General features: G+C 50.0%; 1 protein-coding gene across 1 annotated transcript in view; it reads left to right on the forward strand.

Annotated features, from left to right (window-relative positions):
- PDLIM4 (PDZ and LIM domain 4) overlaps positions 1-18,113 on the forward strand; it is a 28,600-nt gene that overhangs the window by 9,207 nt on the left and 1,280 nt on the right. The window contains exons 3-4 of the mRNA XM_010076883.1: positions 11,858-12,027; positions 14,324-14,481. Of these exons, the coding sequence (XP_010075185.1) occupies positions 11,858-12,027; positions 14,324-14,481 (328 nt within the window). The remainder of the gene's footprint in view (positions 1-11,857; positions 12,028-14,323; positions 14,482-18,113) is intronic.

An 18,113-nucleotide genomic window follows, 5' to 3' on the forward strand; every position in this document is an offset into this window, starting at 1 on the left:
GAGCAGCCTGCAAGCTTCAGGAGACAAAAGTACTGATGCTGAGAGTTTGAATATTGTTCATATGGATTCCTCCTCCACAGAGGGGTTTGTGCTATGGGATGTTTCGTGAGAGCTTTTTCTCCAGTGCTTGCAGAGTGCTCACGCACAGATGCTCTCGGCTTCTTGAGGTGGCTCTTGGAATGTCCTGTCGAGGGTCCCAAGGTCCCCCCACAGCCCTCCCTCGGCTCAGTGCAGAAGGAATACAAGAGCTGCAAGGGTGGAAGCGGGTGGGATGATGCGGTGAGGAGTGGGGTTGGCCCCGTATCCCTTCAGCGAGGAGCGAGCACTGGCAGCAGAGATGTCACCAAAGGAGGAGGACAGGGCTGAGATTCTCCAAACCCCCCGAAGAGCAGAACCTGTACAGTGAATCTCTTGGCTGTTGCAGCCATGTGGTATTTGCAAATATTTTGCATTCCTGTCCAGGGATGGCAGGCGGAGAGGTGTGCAGCTCCTGGCCCCGCAGAACAGCAGTGAACCCATGCAGATACCGCACATGAGCAACTCGCAGGTCTGCTCGTCTCTCCTGCACCGACTGTCAGAGCAGGGTAATCTGTGGGCTCGGGCTTTGAGTTCTGGCCGTGTTTGCTTCATTAATCAATTACAGCAATCTTTTTTGACAGATATTTTTTCTTAATAGACTTTGATGTGCCCAAACCCCTATGAATAATACTAAATGAAGAACAAATGTGCAGTGGTCCCGCTGCCAGATACAACATTTCTGAGGTTTAATGCAGATTGGATTTGAATCTGACTATTAAAATATGTTACATATGGATCTTTTTAAAAATTAAACAGTTACATAGAATATAATGAGAAGGTAGAGATGGACTTTCCTGAATCCAGACCTACGCTGAAAATGTATAAATCTGGGCAGTGCTCGGTGGGTAAAGCAGATTCGTGGCAAGGCACCGAGTGGCACGTGAACAAGAACATACGGGTACAGACAGCAGGTCCTGCTCTTACTGTCTTTTCCAATGGTTTTATCCCCACGTCATCTGGCTTAATGGCTTTTCAGGTCTCCCAGGCGTGTGCCATAGCTGTCCTGGCCCAGGTGTCCCCTGGCTTGCACGATGCTAAGGGTGACCGGTGGCACCCAGGAGCACAGAGCCTTGCAGCGGGCACCCCGTCCCCCGGGAGTGGAGATCCCAGTCATGGCTGGAGTCCCCAGCGGAGCGATGCCAGGTGACCCCGGGCTGTCCTGTGCTGTGTTCATTCAACCCCCCCGAAAAGACTCAAAGTCAGAGCTTGGCACAAAACGTGCAACTTTAGGTGCACTTCCTCGCATCTGGAAAAAAGCAATCTGCTTTGAAACACAGGGAAAAAAAGAGTTCTGCTGGAATTCTGCCCTCAAATCACTAAAATAAGTTTGGGGTTGTCCTTGAAAGGGTTTTGAGAGTTTTACCCCAAGTGGCCTTTCCAGTAATGTGGAGCACATGTCGTTCTTTCCTCCGGGTTTTACTCTACCGATAAACTTTTCCATCATCCTGGGCAATGATGTCTTGAAAGTCTTTTGACTTGTGACTACAGCAATTCTTGCTAGAGGCCCTGAAACGTGAGAGCATAAGCAAAATGCTGTAATCTGTGCATATCCTGTAATTACATTGAGTTTATTTAGGTGCAATCTTTGTCTTTAAGGCAGGGAGGCTTGCAGTGCCGGAGAACGTGGAAGGCACGGACCAGCTGATGAGTTCTCCTCTCCTTCTGAATCTGTTGTGGCTTGTCAGTTGAGCTTGTGGAAAAGCCCTCCTCAGAGACCAGGAATGTAATCAATCCTCCTTATTAACACTTTGATTAATGCCATGGCTGCAGGGAATAGCTGCCCTCACAGCTGAAGGAGCTGGAAGTGGAAAGAGCTGCTTGCTCACCATTAGCAGAGGTGACACGGAATGGGATGCTGGTGCATCACCCATGAAATAATACTTTAAAAAAGCAGATTTTGGTTATTGGTCAGTTACACTAGACAAGTCTGTCCTTAAAAACAAGTGTCTATAGAGGAGGATGTAAATTTGGTGACATTTAAACTTGCATTCTAAACAACGCAGCGCTGTGTCTCTGTCAGACCTGGTGATGGTGGGACCCGTGGGGATGTGGTGGGGCCACCAGCAGCACCCTCATCTGAAATCAGTTTCCATCATGTGGACATGACATCACTGCTGATGTGTTGGGATCTCTGGTCTTGCTTTGCTGCCGGCTGTTTGCCTGGTGTTGGTGTCACCATGGGCACTGGCCCCAGCTGTCCCTCCCCAGCAGTGGGGAGAACACCGACCCATCGGTTTCTGGAGATCCCACTGGCTTCTTGCAGTGTGAGCTCACCAGTCAAAATCCAGCCATGTGGTGCTAACAACAGGAGAGGATGTTTGTTTTCTTGACTGTTTCCATCCTGCCAGAACTGGCAGCTTTCTGGCCCGAAGGGGCTGGAAACGTGGGTTTCGGGCTGTGGGGCAGAGCACAAACTGACAGTAGATCGAGTGTCTGGGTGTGAGGATAATTGCCGCAGAAAGTAAATTGGCAGCACATGGCTGAAGCTGGAGTAGGATGCAAGTCCACCCGATCCTGGATGTTTGGATAAAATAAGGTCTGTGGGGTGAAAGGCTGGGCTTCCTCTGGCTGGCCGGAGAGGGAGAGGCACTTCCCGCAGGCAGTGGTCAGCCCCATCCCATGGGAATGGCATCCCAGTGCCACCCTGCTGGCAGAGCAGCACCCAGACCCTTCTTGCAGGGATGTGGAGGGGACGACAGTGCTCCTGGTCCCCTTGCCTTGGTCCTCTCTGGCTCTATGCCCCATGAGCGGGGGCTTTCCACCCCAACCCCCGAGCTGAGGGTGAGCTCTGAGCATCAAAGAAGGGTTGGTCCCTTTTTGTTAAGGAAGAACAACTCCTCATTTGATTAAAGGGGTATTGCTTGAGTTCTCAGAGGGCTGGTGCTGTGCAGGGAGTTTCCATGAAGACAGTTGAAAAAGCATGGCATAGGGCAGGCTTATTTCTGTGAAACGGAAAGTCTCCTCGCTGGAGAGGTGGAATTTCCCTTCCCAAGATGACCAACCTTCCTTCCTCCTGATGGGACGGGCCGCGATGCTCTTGAGACAGGAGCTCTTGGTGGGGTCGGCAGCTCCTGTCTGCCCAGCTCTGGCACAGGCATCGACTGGTGCTCTCGGGGCAGAAGGATGGGGAAAATGTCTGCCTTGTATTTCGGGAAAACAAAGGATGAGCTAATGCCCTGGCACAGAGCGGGTTCCCCTCGCGTGGGAACTCCCAGCGTGTTGTCTGAGGACTGATTTAATGGCAGAAACATGCTGAATCCTGACAGATGCTGTCAGCGGCGTCAGCCTTGAGCCGCGATGCTCGGGCAGCGTTTCACCCTCAAATGTCAGGGGTTTAAACACCTCCAAAATCTGCTGAGCCAATTTACTGAGTGAAGAGGCTGCACACACGTTGGTGTGCACTGGTGTTTATTTTTTCCTGTGATTGTAATATTGAATTGTTTGAAAGCAAAGGGATTTTCTCACTACTGCTGGAATGTGTTGAGCAGTTGTAGCTGACAGCTTTTATGTGAAATCCTTTGTGTGTCTCTTACATAAACCAGCATCTTTATTAAGGGACCTTAAATAATCCTGGTGTGTGAAAGAGGAAAAAACAATCTTAGGATAAAGGGGAAAAAATGGAAATGGGAACTTTAAAGTGGTGTTTTCCTTTGTCGGGGTAACTTGAACAGTTTGTTCTCATCAAAGATAAATAGGAGCTGTGCTGAAATGGTGCCAGTGTGGGTTGGTTTGGGACAAAACAGAAAATGTTGTTGATAAAGAGTGAACTTACATATACTATGTAATTTTATCTGATAGCATCAGTTTCAGTGATGACTTTGTTAGCAGAGGTAAGCAAACAGCCTGTTTGTGTACTCAGCAATTCCCAGCGTTTGTTGGGAAGCGTGTGTGTAGTTCGGGGGATGTGGGGTGCAGGAGGGATGCTGGGCACAGGACGAAGGATGCTCGCTGTGGTCCCCCAGGCTCCTTGCAGCCGGCCGAGCGGCACTGTGTGGCCCAGGGGGTGGTGAAGGGGATGGGGTGAGGGCAGGGAGTGGCTCCCGAAACTCTCTCTAGCAGGAGGGGTTGGGAAATGGCAGCCAGGGCGTGCGGAGAGCCCGTCCCCTGGAAGGGTACAGCACTGCTGCAGAGGGCTGGGGTGTCCCCCTGGGCACTGCCAGGGCTTGCTTGTTTGCAGAAAAGCCAGAGATGCATTTTTGACTCAAGCTGAGTTTATCATCTTTATTATTGAGTAAAAGCAAAAGGTTGGGGTGTTCCAAATGAAAACCAGAATTACTATCCTCTTGCTTTTGTTGTGTTTTCTTTTGTACCCTGCCCTGGCTGTTACAGAAAGAGATGTTCGGATAAGCCATGCTGATGAAGCATCTTCAAGCATGTAATATTCGTGTAGTCTGAAGTTTAGCTTGCTGCCAGTGGTGCTTTTTTCTCTTGATTAGCTGCTGGTAGTGGTTATGGAAAGAAAAATCAGAAAGTGGGATATGATAACACCTGAGAATGCATCCTCCATAAGGGGAGGGGGAGCAGGCAGGAGGCTGGGGTGGATACTTGTTGTGATGGGTTTGGGGTTTGTTTTGTTTTCCTCTGTAGTGGTTGTGATTTTCTGTCCGTGGGCAGGTTGATCCAACGTGCACAGCAGGGACAGCCTCTGCTCGGAGCATCCGTGTGATGCTGGTGCTGGGCACTGCTGTCCTGTGCTGTAGCTGTCTGCTCCTGGGCTGGAAATGGGACCCTGGATGTTTGGAAGCAGCAAGAAAATCCTTTCTAGGGTTTAGACTGTCGTTGAGCTGAGTATGGCTGGACAGTCATCTGGCAGGAGGGCACTGCTGCTGCTGGAGAGCAAAGGGAATGTCGAGGCTCTTCTGCCTTTGTTACCCAGGATTATTGCATTGCAGAACCACCTTGAGGTTTCACTGATGATTATTTTCTGTTAATGGTTATTAGGTTTTCCTAATCATTAAGAAAATTACCTGTTAGGTCATTAGGTCTGGATGAAAGTTAAACACTACTTATAGGATACATAGAAATTATTCTTAGGCTTATTCACTGAGTCTAACTTCTTCTAAAATTAATTATCATGAATGTTAGCTCTGCTCACACGTGAAACTGAGGTGGTTGTAGGACTGTGAGAGCTGGAGATCCTCACACCCAGCCTGAGCCTTAGAGTTTATGGGTTACTGCAGTGCAGGGTTACTCCTGCATCCAGATGTTCTTACGCTCCTGTGCAGAAGGGCTGTGTCTGCAGAGCTTTGCCCGGAGGTGCTTTGGAAACTCCGCCAGTATATCCTGTGCCCTCCCGTTCAGCCAAGCCTGTGATCCCCAGCTATCTTGCTTTTTAATGAAAGCATTAATAAACCCAATACATCTGTACAAAGCCCTCCTCTGTCTGCTTGTTAAACACCCCCCTGCATCCTCGATATTAAAAACATGCCCTCTGCGCTGGAGCAGGCAGGATAAATGGAAACACATTTTAATCAGTCTTTGCCGGTCTTGGGTAACATTTTTCCATTGCTGTGGATTTTTAGGAGTCCGCTGGGGAGCCAGGTGGCTTAAGGGATGAAGTCGTGGCATTGCAGCTCAAGTCCCTCTTGAGCTCTTTAATTCCCACAAGGGCTGTGGCTTCTCCCTGGGGTGAAGCTGTTTGCTGAGGTGCTGGGAGCCAGTGGCCATCAGAGGTGGAAAAGTGTTGCTCCTTACAAAGGGTCTGTGTAGCTTACTTGTGAGAGATTGTCCCTGGGTTAGGTGTGTGCTGTCCCTGTGCTGTACGATATGTGGTGCAGAACACGTGTGTGTATGTGTGAATACAGAGCTGGAATATTTTCCTAGCTCACCCTAAAACCAGTTTATTTTAATAACCTCTCATTTCGTATCCCGGAGCTTCTTCTCACCAGAGCACCTCTTCAGAAATGGATGGGTGTCTTCCTCCTGGAAGTTAAGAAAATTCCCAGCCATCATTTACACATGGCTTGGAAACTTCCCTGTCCATGCAAACACATTTCAGATGAGACTTGTCGAGGTTGCTATAACCCTGGCAAAAGTGACACATCATTTAAAGCCGGTAGGAGATGTTCAGCTTTTACCCCTCTGGTGCTGTCGCTCCCGATCCGATGCTCTCGCACTCTGCAGTGCCTGGCACAAGAGCATCGGGGGCTTTCGGTCGAGCCCCAGCTCCTGGAGTTGTGTCCTGACAGTGCATGCAAGACCCGGTGTGAGGCTGTGGGTCTTGTTCTGAGCCCTCATCCGCCCTCCCAAGACCAGCTGTGCCCCCTCAGGGTCCAGACCAGCCCGGGGACACAGAGGGGCTGGGGCTCGGCCAGGCTCCGGGTTGAGTCAGGTCCCACGTGAACGTTGGCTGTGGCCTTTTAACTGAAAGACCATCTGATTTTAAGGGTTTGGTCTTTTACTTAGAGAGATCTGAAAAACAAATTTGGTGTTGAGCTGAGGGCTGTGAAAGCAGTGTGGTAAGAAGGATGCGATGGATAAAGTTTTTCTTCAGACCATCGTATACGCTGAAAGAGGAACTTGGCAGAAGATTTGAAATATCCATCTTGTAAAGTGACCCTGTGCTTCAGCAAACTCCACCCGACCTTTTTCCTTATCTGCTAATCTTCTGAGCTAGGCTAAATAGTGGGATCATACTTACTGGAGCTCTTTAAAAGTAGGTTGAAGTCTGCTGAGTCTGTAAAACCGGCGTCTCGACAGGACATCTGAACTGTGCCCGTAGGGAAATATGTGTTAACATGTGTGTAGCTTTTAAAATTTATCCTTTTCCCCCAGCTTTGGGGGCAGCTTTTGACATAAGGGTTCACTGTGGGTCTTCCTTCGAGGCAGTGAGCTGGAGAATCGATCCCGCTCCTGCGGACGCCGGCCACGGTGTATATCTGTATTTGCATTCAGATGAAAACAGCGACGTCCGTCCCACGCAGCTCCTCTGTCGGGTAATAATAAGATTTCCATTCCTGGGACTTTTGTCTCCAATAAAGTGTATTCCTGTTAAGCAGGCAGCTGAAATGGCTTGCTTACCTTGATGTATTTTAAAGATCTGAAGAGACTGATGCTTTTTGTTGACTCTACGAAAGGTGGTTTCAAAATACGATAAACTCTCTCCCAAAGAGCCAGGGGCTGAGACTGGCTTTCAAACCTTTCAAAAATTCCTGGGTGCGTGTTTTCCTACTTATGGGAACACTTACTTCAGCAGTGATTAGTGGGATAGAATTTTTTAATTTTTGAGTTTTCTATTACAGGCTTCACTAAAAATCTCATGGGATGAAAGTGCCTCAATTCAGCTCCTCCAGCAGAGTCAGGGGCACAGCTGTAATGAGAAGGCAAAATCTTATCTTCGCATTCATTCCCTAGAGCATGCGTCAGCTCTGCGCAGTGAAGCCACAGGCTGTGCTTGTATTTCTGTTGAAATCTTTAACTTGCCCTTTTTTTTTTTTAATTCTCCCCTATACATTTCCTGAAATCGGAAACGATACGTCCTGCGAAAAGCATTTGAGCTTCGTTCCTGTGCTGATTGCGCTCGTTGCTCTGCTGGCAGCGTCCATCCATCGTGCTGGAGCTGAACGGTACCTTCAGCGGATACGGGGGAAGGAGATTTGCTAATAAGCAGGCACGGAACAGAGGGACCTGCTAGAAATTGAATAAGTGCTTGTAGAAGAAGGAAGGGAAAAAAGCTCTCCCTATTTCTGGCTCTCTGAGAAGTTCCCAGGATTAAATCCAAGCAATCTGTCCTTCAGCATCTGTTCCCTTCAATATAAGAGGAAAATTGTTCCTTTCATCCCCTTGATGCTGGATTGTGTGGTGGGGACAAAAGCCAGGCGTCCAAAAACCAGTTTGAGTTCTCTTTTCTCCTCTATTAATAGACTGTGGCACCCAAGAACGTGCTTGAGACTGGGCATCCGGGGAGATGCCACCCAGCAAAGCCCACGGCATCTGGCTGTTGGTGTCCAAGGGTCGGTGGGAAGAGATGCAAAAGCTGGGGCCCAGCAGCCACCCCCAAGTGCCTGACGGGCACGTTCCACCCCTACGGCAGCTCGGGGCCAGGCGCTGCTCCTGCCGCGGGGGTGTGCATCCGACCGCCCGCGCCTCCTGCCAAGAGAAACACTCCTGTGTGCCGCCTTGTGTTTTCCTTCTACTGGAAATAGCTCCTGGGGATCTAAATATTGGTGCTTGATAAGGCACGGGCTGCCTTCGTGCAGTGCTGATAAACACATCTCGAGGAGGAGGTGGTGAGATGGGGCTGCGCAAGGGGTGCCCAAGGCAGGTGCTTGCTCCAGGTTGGTTTTTTCATTTGCGGTGGTGTATTCTCCTCCAAATAATCCCTTTTCCCTCTGCTCATTCCCTCCTGCAGTGGGAAGGGACAGGCTAGGGGTCTCCAGCAAGGTGGGAACCAATGAAGTTTGGTGCTGGGCACTGGCTGCACATCCTGCTGCCTTCCTGTATCACAACTGCCCAAAAACCACCCCGAAATCCCACCTTCTTCCAGGAATCAGGCCTTCAAACAGCCCCTTTCTAGCCCTGCATCGTGTCCATCAGGTGTGGGGTGTCTCCAGGAGTTGGGTTTGCCAGGGGCAGGGCCCCCTGGGCTTGAGGAGCTCCAAGGGCTGCGCGGCAGGAGGTTGGTTGTGCTTCAGAATTGATGGTCCTAGTATGAGAAAACAGATTGGGAGTTTCTGTTTTGTAGGATAAAAGAATTCTCCTTGGTGAAACTCTGCAGGCCAGCTCTTGGGAAGGGTTTGCAAACCCTCCTAATTTAAGAGAGGCTGTAAAAAGCAGGAAGAAAAGCCAGCAGAGAAAAACAAATTAGGTCCCGAAGGGGGGGGGGGGGGGGATTTTTTTCTGATCTTGACTTTGAGAACTGGAAAGAAATCCATCTGGTTCTAGGTTTCTGAGAAGGAACGCATGACTGTTTTGCACAATGCGAAGCCTTGCAGAGGTCTCGTGGGAAAACACTGAAAGAGCTTTTGAGAGGAGAAAAAGGAGACGGGGCTCAGTCCTGGGAATGGCTTTTTGTGCAACAGGAAAGTTGTGTTGCAGAGAAACTGAGAACAACAAGGAGGACAAGAGCTGGTGTGCTCTCTGAGGGGCAGATACTTTGTGTGTCTCCCACAAAGCCATCAGCTGTCCCCAACACAAAGCCACCAAAACCTGCAAAGAACTTGGTAGAAAAAGCTGAGGGACATCCATGGCTCATCCCCATGGCGTTGGTCTGGTAGGTGCTGGGGTACCAGGAATGCTATGGGGTCCATCCGGAGGAGCCCATCAGTCCCCACGGCCACAGTGAGGTCACCTGTGGCTGTATGACAAGGCTCAGCAGATGTCACCGTGAGCTGCCACCACCATGAGCATCCTCCTCCCGCGAGGATGGGGACCCTGGTGACGAGGGATGCCGAGCAGGTCGGCAGTGCAGGGGAGGCTCTGAAATGTCCCATTTCCATCCTGGGGCTTTCGTGCCAGTTGGAGAGTGCCCAAGCAATAAGTTTCAACTTTATAGCAACGTTTGCTCCTGATGTACAAATTGCCGAGCTTAACGAGAACAAATGGCCAACGCCTCACAAGCCACCTCCCATTAAAGAAGTCCCTGGAGATGATGCTCTCCGGGCCCTTTGATGGAGGAGGGTTGCATTCCAGACACAGCCACCAAGCCTTCTGCTGCCCTGTGCAGATCTGGGGTGACCCTGGGGACCCTGCCCCGTCCTCTGCAGGCTGAGGCTCCGGCCTTGGGACCGAGTCCGCATCTGGCCCCCGATGCACGGGTAATTAACAATAACGGCTTTTTAAAAGCATCACGCTAGCTGGCCATGGCCTGCCAGGCAGCATGGGCCATTGCTTTTTTCCCTGAAATGTTTATGATCCTTCTTTTCCTCTCTGTGTCACGGTTGAAAGTGTTTTCTTTATTTCCCTTGAAATAATCATGTAAATCTGGAAAGCCATAGCCTGGTTGTTTTTCAGGTTTTGGGTTTGTGGTTTTTTTTTTTTTTTTTTTTTTTTTTTTTTTTTTTTTTTTTTTTTTCACTTCCAGTCCCTTCTCTGCTGAGCTTCAGGTTTAGCAGGTTATGTTCTGCAGCCACTTTGTTCCGTGCAGCCTTTGTTGTTGCCTGTTCCCTTTTTTAACAGCTAATTTGAAGTTATGACATTGGAAGCAGCTTTCCCCATGTGTGTGTGCATGCACAGGGTGGAAGGAGCAGCGCCGAGAGGGCTCGGGGCAGTTGCCAAGGCTGTCGAGGTGGTGGAAGTGCTGGGAGCCTGCTGGAGTCCGCAAGTTTTCAGCTGGTAGCAGGAAAAAAAAAAAAAAATCAGCAGCACCACCTTGCAGTTGTTAATTAAGCCCAGTTTTTATCAATGGGAGTTTTGCCTTAGGAAGAACTGAAGGATTGGACTTCCCAGCTATTTTTCCAGCAGGATCTGGTTTTTATTTCTTTTAGCTGTTTCGTTTTTATAAGGCTAGGGAGCACCAGTGTTTTCTGCTATGCACCAGTGATAGGCATTTGTTTCCAATTAGTAATTTATTGGATTATTTCAGTCAAAAGTCAGCTTTGTATTAGAGCCCTGCGATATGCACTTTGTTATTTGTTCACAGGCTGGTGTTTTCTTTTTCTGCTCCGTTTTGCATCAGCTTCAGTCTACTGAAAAGCTGGTGCAAGGCAGCATTGCTGGGGATCTGCCCTGGAACAGATTAAACCAGATGGTTGGAACTAGATGATCTTTTAAGGTCCCTTCCCACCCAAACCGTTCTCTGATTAAACAGGTCACAGCCTCTGGTACAAGGATCTATTTCTTCCATCGATACGGGCATGGTTTTGACTTGCGTGGTTGGAAATAGCAGCAGCCGGAGCATGTCCTTAGGCTGGGTCTGGCTTTCTGCTGCTTTTCCTGAGAGCTGGAATTAGCCCCTCTCTGGGGACGGTGCTGCTGGTGGCTCCCCAGGCTGAGTGCTACGGGTAAAGCCTGGCTCAGGCGGCTGGTGGTGAGATTAGTGGTAGGTACTGTTGGATTTATGGGTGTGCACGAGGCTGACTAACAAAGCTTTGGAAAAAACCACGTAGGTAATGATTTATGTAGCTGAAATAACATGGAAAACCTGTGTTTTAATGGCATCTGAGTTCCTGACTTGAGGTTATACGGCAAAAAGACTTCCTTAGTTTGCCTTGGGAATTAAAAAAAACAATGAAAATCTGAATGCCAAGCTAAGCCCTCAACCAATGCATTTCTCCCACTGTTAATGACTGCTTTTATTTTGGGAGAAAACCTCCCAAAATGAACAAGGATCCTTGTGGATGAGGGTATCTGCAAGTCAATGGAAACACCAGGGCTGGCCCCTTGGCTCCGGGTCTTGCCCAACCTGTCGGCGTAGCTGCGGAGCTGGGGTTTTATCGCGTTTCGCTAATGTAAATCAGGAGCGATTGCCCTGGAGTCGGGAGAGCGATAAGTGCTCTCGGAGTGATGTAACGCGAAATGAGAAGCAGACTCGCAGCCTTTCTTTTGCGGAAATAACAAATATGCTTTTACAGGAGAATAAATGCAGAATACTTGGCAGCGGAGGAACAGGCAAGTTCGTTCGGTTGGAGACCAAGGAAAGCTGCATAGATTCAGCGAGATTTAACTGCAGGTTGAGGCTGAGTTTTTCTTTTCCTACTGCTGCGTATCTCTGGTTTCCATATCCCATATAAAATATTATTGCTGCAAACTGCACGTCCCAATGCAGTTTCTCCGTGTATATCATCCTAAGAACTATAAATCTCACAGATGGGATTTTTTTTTTCTGCTTTTTCTTTTCCAGGACAATGGGCCTGCCCAGAGCAGGAGGTCGATGCCCCCTGGGGCTGGGGGCAGCCCCATGGACAAGCAGCAGATGCTGAACGTGCAGCATCACCACCCGCCCCGGCTCTACGCCAACGAGGCGGCTCTGCCGGGGCAGCTGAGCGGGCTGCACATCGCTCCTGCACACAGGTACGACCAGAGCCCTGCTCCCACCTTGGATCCCACTGCCATTCGTGCACGCTTGGTTTCAGGGGGGTGTGTGGGGCTGTGGTGCTCCCAGAGCTTCAGGGATGCTGGGTTCAGCTCCTGCTCCCTTAGTCAAGTGTAGGTGGGAGCAAAAACAAAGGAAAAAGAAAAGAAAAAAAAAAAAAAAGAAAGGGGGTTTGGAGATTCCTACAGCAGAGATGGGGGGGCTCTTGATCAGGGATGCAGGGATAGGACAAGGGGTGATGGTTTTAAGCTGAAAGAGGGGAGATTTAGATATTAGGAAGAAATGTTTTCCTGTGCAGGGGGTGAGGCAGGGGCCCAGGTTGCCCAGAGAAGCTGTGGATGCCCCATCCCTGGAGGGGTTCAAGGCCAGGCTGGATGAGGCTTTGGGCAACCTGGGCTGGTGGGAGGTGTCCCTGCCCATGGCAGGGGGTGGCACTGGATGGGCTTTAAGGTCCCTTCCAACCCCAACCCTTCTGTGATTCTGTGCCAAGTTCTGAACAAAACAGCCACGTGTGTGCATGTGGCAGCTGCAGCACTGAATTTAAGCTCATGAAGCTGGAGCAATGTTCAACCATCTATTTCAGAGGTGGGTGAGGCTGCTGGTGTTCCAGACCCCCATAAGATCCTTCCATTGCAGTTGGGGGTGAGTAGATTAGTTGCATCAGATCCAGTCCCCAGCCTGGGGTTAATGCCAGGGAGTGTCACAGACGTTGGTATCTCGGTTTTTCAAAGTTCAAGGCAGGCTGGAGGGGTTTTGCCCTCCCAGGAGCGGGGGTCACCCTTGCACAGATGCAGGAGCAAGCACTTGGCCTGGGAGCTGGAGGTATCCACAGAGAAAATCAAACCCCAGTAAACGGGGAGGTTTCTAGATGTAAGATCTGCTCAGTGCAGCTGTCGGGGAGGCTGGGAAATAAATAATGCTCGTAGGGAAGATAAAGCTGTTATGTAGCCAAGAGTGGTTTGGGTGGATAACTCGGGCTTTGAGACAGGCCAGGTTGTGGGCTGCGATGCTTTTGCACGGCTTATGTGGCTGCTGATTTATGCTCCTCCAGACTGGCAAAATATTCTGCAAGAAACTAATGTCTGCATTGAATACAAAGAGCAAAGAGTTTCTTTTCAGCTCGGAACTCTGTGCCTGCACAAATTCATATTTCAGTGATGCTGCGAGCCAGCTTATTCCCGGAGCTCCTCCAGGAGAGTTAATGAAGTTGGAAAGGAGAGAACTGCGCTAAAAAATAGAGAGAACAAAATCTGATGTTATCTGTGTGTGAGCCAGAAGCTGGGAGATGAGCTTGGGTGTGTGATCACTGTGAATTTGTGCTGGATCGGGCTGGACTGGACAAAACCTGCCCTTCTTCCCTGAAAATGGGTGAACTGGCGAACGAGAGGGTTGTGGCAGGGCAGATGGGTACTCGGGGCACACAGGGAGGGTTTGGGCTGGTCCGGGAGCCATGGGGATGGGTCCTGGGCTGCCCCATAGCCCTGAGCCCCACGGCCACGCTTCAGCCCCTCGTCTCGAGAGGTCAGAGCTGCGGGAAAAGCTGGCGAGTTGCTCCCAGAAAATAGAGATTTGACTTTTCTTGGAAAGTGAATTTTGTTTGGGTCTTTGTTCTTTGTTTGAAAGGGAATTGATTTTATTTGTTTCTTTCTTGGGCAGGGATATAATGCTGGTGGAGAAAATGAGTGAGATGATGGCTAAAGTGTGTTAAACTATCTGATGGGGGGTTCAGGGCTCTTACTATTTTTGTTGGGTTTATAATGACCTCGATGACCTTCTCCTTCAAAAAGCGAAGGAGCCCCCTTGCACCAAGCTGTGGGGCCCCAGCAGAGTACAGCACTTGGATTTGTCTCCTCGCTGCAGGATGCTTTAACGTGTACCTGAAATATTTTTTTATTCCAAACTCTGCTTTTCGTCTTTTGATGTATCGAATGAAGTGGAATAACGGTTTAAATTACTATTTGTTGTTTGTCATACCTCAGTCCTGCTGCACACAGACAAGGAGCAGCTTCAGGAATGGGATGCTGGGGGTCGGTGTGGGGTTGGTGGGGGGTACAAGGCTGCTCTCCTGGGGCCAGCCCGAGCTGGGTTGCTCAATCGGAGCCCAACAGGAAAAAGTTAACTTCCCTGGTTCCATGGGGTCAGGCAGAGAAACCCCCGGGAACAGAAAGGTGTTTCATTGACTCTGTGGGAACAGGAGGTTTCCGTACCTCCCTGATGAGCTGAGAATCGCCGTTTCTATTTGACTTGAGCCTTTCTTGCTTTTCTTTAAAACAGCCTTGACCCCTTGAAGTCTCTCCCACGGAACAGGAATGGGATTGATGTGGAGTCAGATGTCTACAAGATGCTGCAGGATTATGAAAAGCCCATTTCGGAGCCTAAGCAGTCTGGGTCCTTCCGATACTTGCAGGGCATGTTGGAGGCTGGCGAGAACGGTAAGGAGGCTGGCACCCATGGCATGTCCCCGCAAGTCCCCTTGCCGAGGTCCAGAAGCTTGAAAAGCCTCTAAAGGACCCATCTGTGAGAGCAGCTGGGGTGGGTTTGCAGATCCCGTGTTCTGTGGTTTTACCGCACGTTGTTTGGTGCAGGAGGGTCCCTGTGCCCTGTGAGGGGGGACACCCGGATGGCGGGTTTCAGATCAGGGGTTTTTGGATGCTTTTGGGGGGTTACCAAATGTTGTGGCTGATTTGAGCATCATGTGAAAGTTGGATTTGGAAATGGCTTCTGCAGGGCAGCTGTTTTCCTGAGCTGGTTTATGAGATGCAATGCCCGGAGCGGTTGGGTAAGATCGCTGGTGGAGCACTGTTGCCTTGTTCAAGTAAATGGCATTTGCATGAGGACGTGGGATGGTCCTCAGCAACACGGGGACCAAGATCAGGAGCTCTTGGCTTGCTCCTCAGGTCTGTCCCAGCTTCCTGCCCCTGTCATTAGCACAGGCAGGAGCCAGCTCCGAGCGTTAACTAATAAGATTCCCAAACTCCACATTTCAGCTGCTTTTTATTTGCCTTTCAACCTTCAGTCCATTGGGGCTTTTATGTTCAGACTTTCAGGCTTCGCTTTACAGTCATTAGGGCCAGGCTCTTCTTTCTGCTTCCTTCCAAGAGCCTCGTACTCCCATCATGTGAATCCAGGAACTTAAATTTTATGAGAAAATACCAACTGCTGCAAATCTCATTATGATGCTGCGAGAGGCAGCACGTCAGGCTGGTTTCTGTGTCTGTAACATGACGGAGAAGCTTATTCTTTGGCTAGAAGGATGTTGCTGCTTGGGAAAAGCACGATCGCGGGTTACTTCTGAGCATCAAGAGTTTCCACCAATTTTATTTTTCTCATTGGCACTGAGGCATGTCTGCGAAGTGTGAGATAGGATCAGCCGGGGAAGTACTGGGTGTAGATATTGCAGCCCCTCCTGTGCTGGCAGGAAAACGGCCGTTAATTACAGGCTCCAGTTGTACCTTCACGTCCTCCACCGAGAGCAAGCACCAGCAGCTTCCCAGCGCATCTGCTGCACCCCCAGGTCTCCTTGTTAGGAAGAAGCAATGGAAAAACAACTGTGTTAATCCCAGTTAATACCGCTGCTGCCTTCCTCCCCTCTCCGTGCCAGGGAAAGGGAACAAAATCCCAGCTTTGCTGTTTTGCTCCTGCCTGGGACCGTCCCAGCCAGCCCTGGGTGTCTGCTCATCCCGGCAGTTTCCCAGCACCAGCCCATCGCTAGTGCAGCGCTGCCTGCTCTGATGGAGCCTGAGGTGACTGTGATGGTCCCAGACAGCCGGTGACAGTCCCAGCCAACGTGAGAGGTCCCCTCCTGGGGCTCTGCCACCCCCCTTTCCCCCCCAGCCATGCTGTACAGTGGGCAGAGGGGCTGTGGGATGGCTGCAGGCATGGTCTCGCTCGTGCCTCGGTTGCTGCCACGCTCTCGGTGTTTATTTCATACGGGATGAGAAATGAAGTGAAAAGCATCTCTCCTGGCACAGAGCTCTGTCATGTTCCAGCACAGCTGAAATCCCGGGGAGCGTTCCTGCTGGATTGTTCTACAGCTTCCACCCCTGCTCCTTTTTCCTTAAGCTTAATATTATATTTTGGTCAGAGCCTGCTGTGCCTTGTCCTTTTAAGGTCCAGATCTCCTCTCTGGAGGAGCTGGGTGTCTCAGACAACAACCTGTTTTATGTGGAAGCTGTTTCTTCTGGAAGCCTTGTTTTCTTCAGCATCACCGTACCCATCTGCAGCTGTACAGAGCAATGCTTCGTGCGGAGGATCTGCTGGGGGCTGGCAGCGGTCATCTCCATCGGTGCCCTCGGCACGGGAAGGATGCAGCTGCAAACTGGGATGCTGCTGCTTAAGGTTGTGGAGTTAAAGCATCTCACTGCCTTGCTGAGAAGGATAAATTATGATGAGGTTGTGGGCTGGTAAAGAGAAGGCAATGATCCATCATTTGGGAAGATGGGAAGCAGCCCTCTCTGCAGGGCTCCTTTTGCTGTAAAATTTTATTTTTTTTCCCCCTCTCTCTTCCAAGCAGCTTATCCAAGTGCTCTGAGAGACAGTGACAGCTTCACTGTTAAATGCTGGCAGATGAGCCCATCTCGTCCAAGCACACTCTATCTCACGCTGGGGGAAGCCAACAGCCCGAGCAGTTGTTTCGGCTTATTCCCAGCGAGGCAGGGGAATGGCTCGGCGAGGGAGCGCGGCTGGAGGAGCCCTGGGGTGGAGCAGCCCTGGTCTGCTCCAGGGCAGCCAGTATCAAGGCTCTTGGCATCTCCAAATGCTGTATTATATCTTGGGAAAAGGGGATTTGGTGGGAAAGTAATTCTTTTGGTTTTACTCCCTTGGCTGGGGTCATTGGCAGCGTTGGTCTCTGGATTGGAGCCCTTGATGGAGTCAGGATCTGCTGTGCCAGGATACCCACGGACGATCCACTTTGGGAAATGCAGAGACGTTCCTGGAGCCGTGGTGGGCACTTCAGGGCAAGATCTGAGTGGAAGCTTCCAAAACTGGTGCAGTGTGTACAGACATTTGGGTCAGAAAGTGCCTGTGCCCCTGCTGAGACCTTCAGGGCATCGCGGACTTGAAGCAGGCGTTTAAGACTGACCGTGGGCTGAAATACTGTGAGAAGCTCCAGGAGCATTGGGAGCCTGAAGGCTGAGGAATGGTGTGTTCATCCCAGAGCTCCTCTGCTTTTTTTTCTGACCTGTGTCAGCAGATGGAATAAAATTCATTGTCCTTCTTCATGAGCTTTTCCTTTCTGTAACCTTTAGCCATCACAAAGGAACCACAGGTCAATGTATACCCAAAGGACCCGTCAGTGGCGAGACGTGAAGGTCTCTGCAGGGAATACTGGGAGCTTTTAAGCATCCCAGTGGTTGGCAACAAACGTGTTTGTGTTGTCCGATGTGCAAGGGCAGATGATAGATGGTCTGTAGGGAGTGGGGCTGCAACACTGAAATCTTTACCCTGATGATGCTCGTAAAAATTTTCATTGCTTCCTTTCCTGCTGTTGGATCTTTATGAAAGGAGGGTTGGTGCCCCGGAAGACTTTATCTTCTATCACAATGTTTTATTTTGGATTATTTGAGATTACATGAATGTTCTAGGGAGAAAAATGCTGATAATTCTATTATTGTTTTAATTTGCCTAATTCTCCAAAAGGCTTTCATCTCTGTCCCCTTGGCTGATGGGGGATCTACCAAGTGCACTGGAATCATTGGTGTGACAGAACCTCTTCTTTCTGGAGCTTTTCTGAGATTTTTGATATTTATCTTTCTGAACTCACTAAACAGTATTGCAGCCAAGCTAATCTCTCATCTCTAGATCAAGGCTGCTTTGTCTTTTGACAGGGTGTATGTGCTGTGTGGGTGGACAGATCATCTGCTGATGGAGCCCAGGGCTCTGCTTCCTCAGGATGGGCAGAGGATCAGCGCAGTGCCTTGCGGTCAGCAGCAAACCTGAACGCTGCGGGGCTTTGAGAGAGTTGGTCTCACTATTTGCTTTTTACTTCCTGACAAGCAAGTTGCAGGTTCTGTTGTGACACGTAGAAGCTTATCTGACTCCTTAAGGGAAAAAAAAAAGGGGG

This window comes from Pterocles gutturalis, unplaced genomic scaffold, assembly GCF_000699245.1.
Source record: "Pterocles gutturalis isolate BGI_N339 unplaced genomic scaffold, ASM69924v1 scaffold6053, whole genome shotgun sequence".
Lineage (NCBI taxonomy): Eukaryota > Metazoa > Chordata > Aves > Pterocliformes > Pteroclidae > Pterocles > Pterocles gutturalis.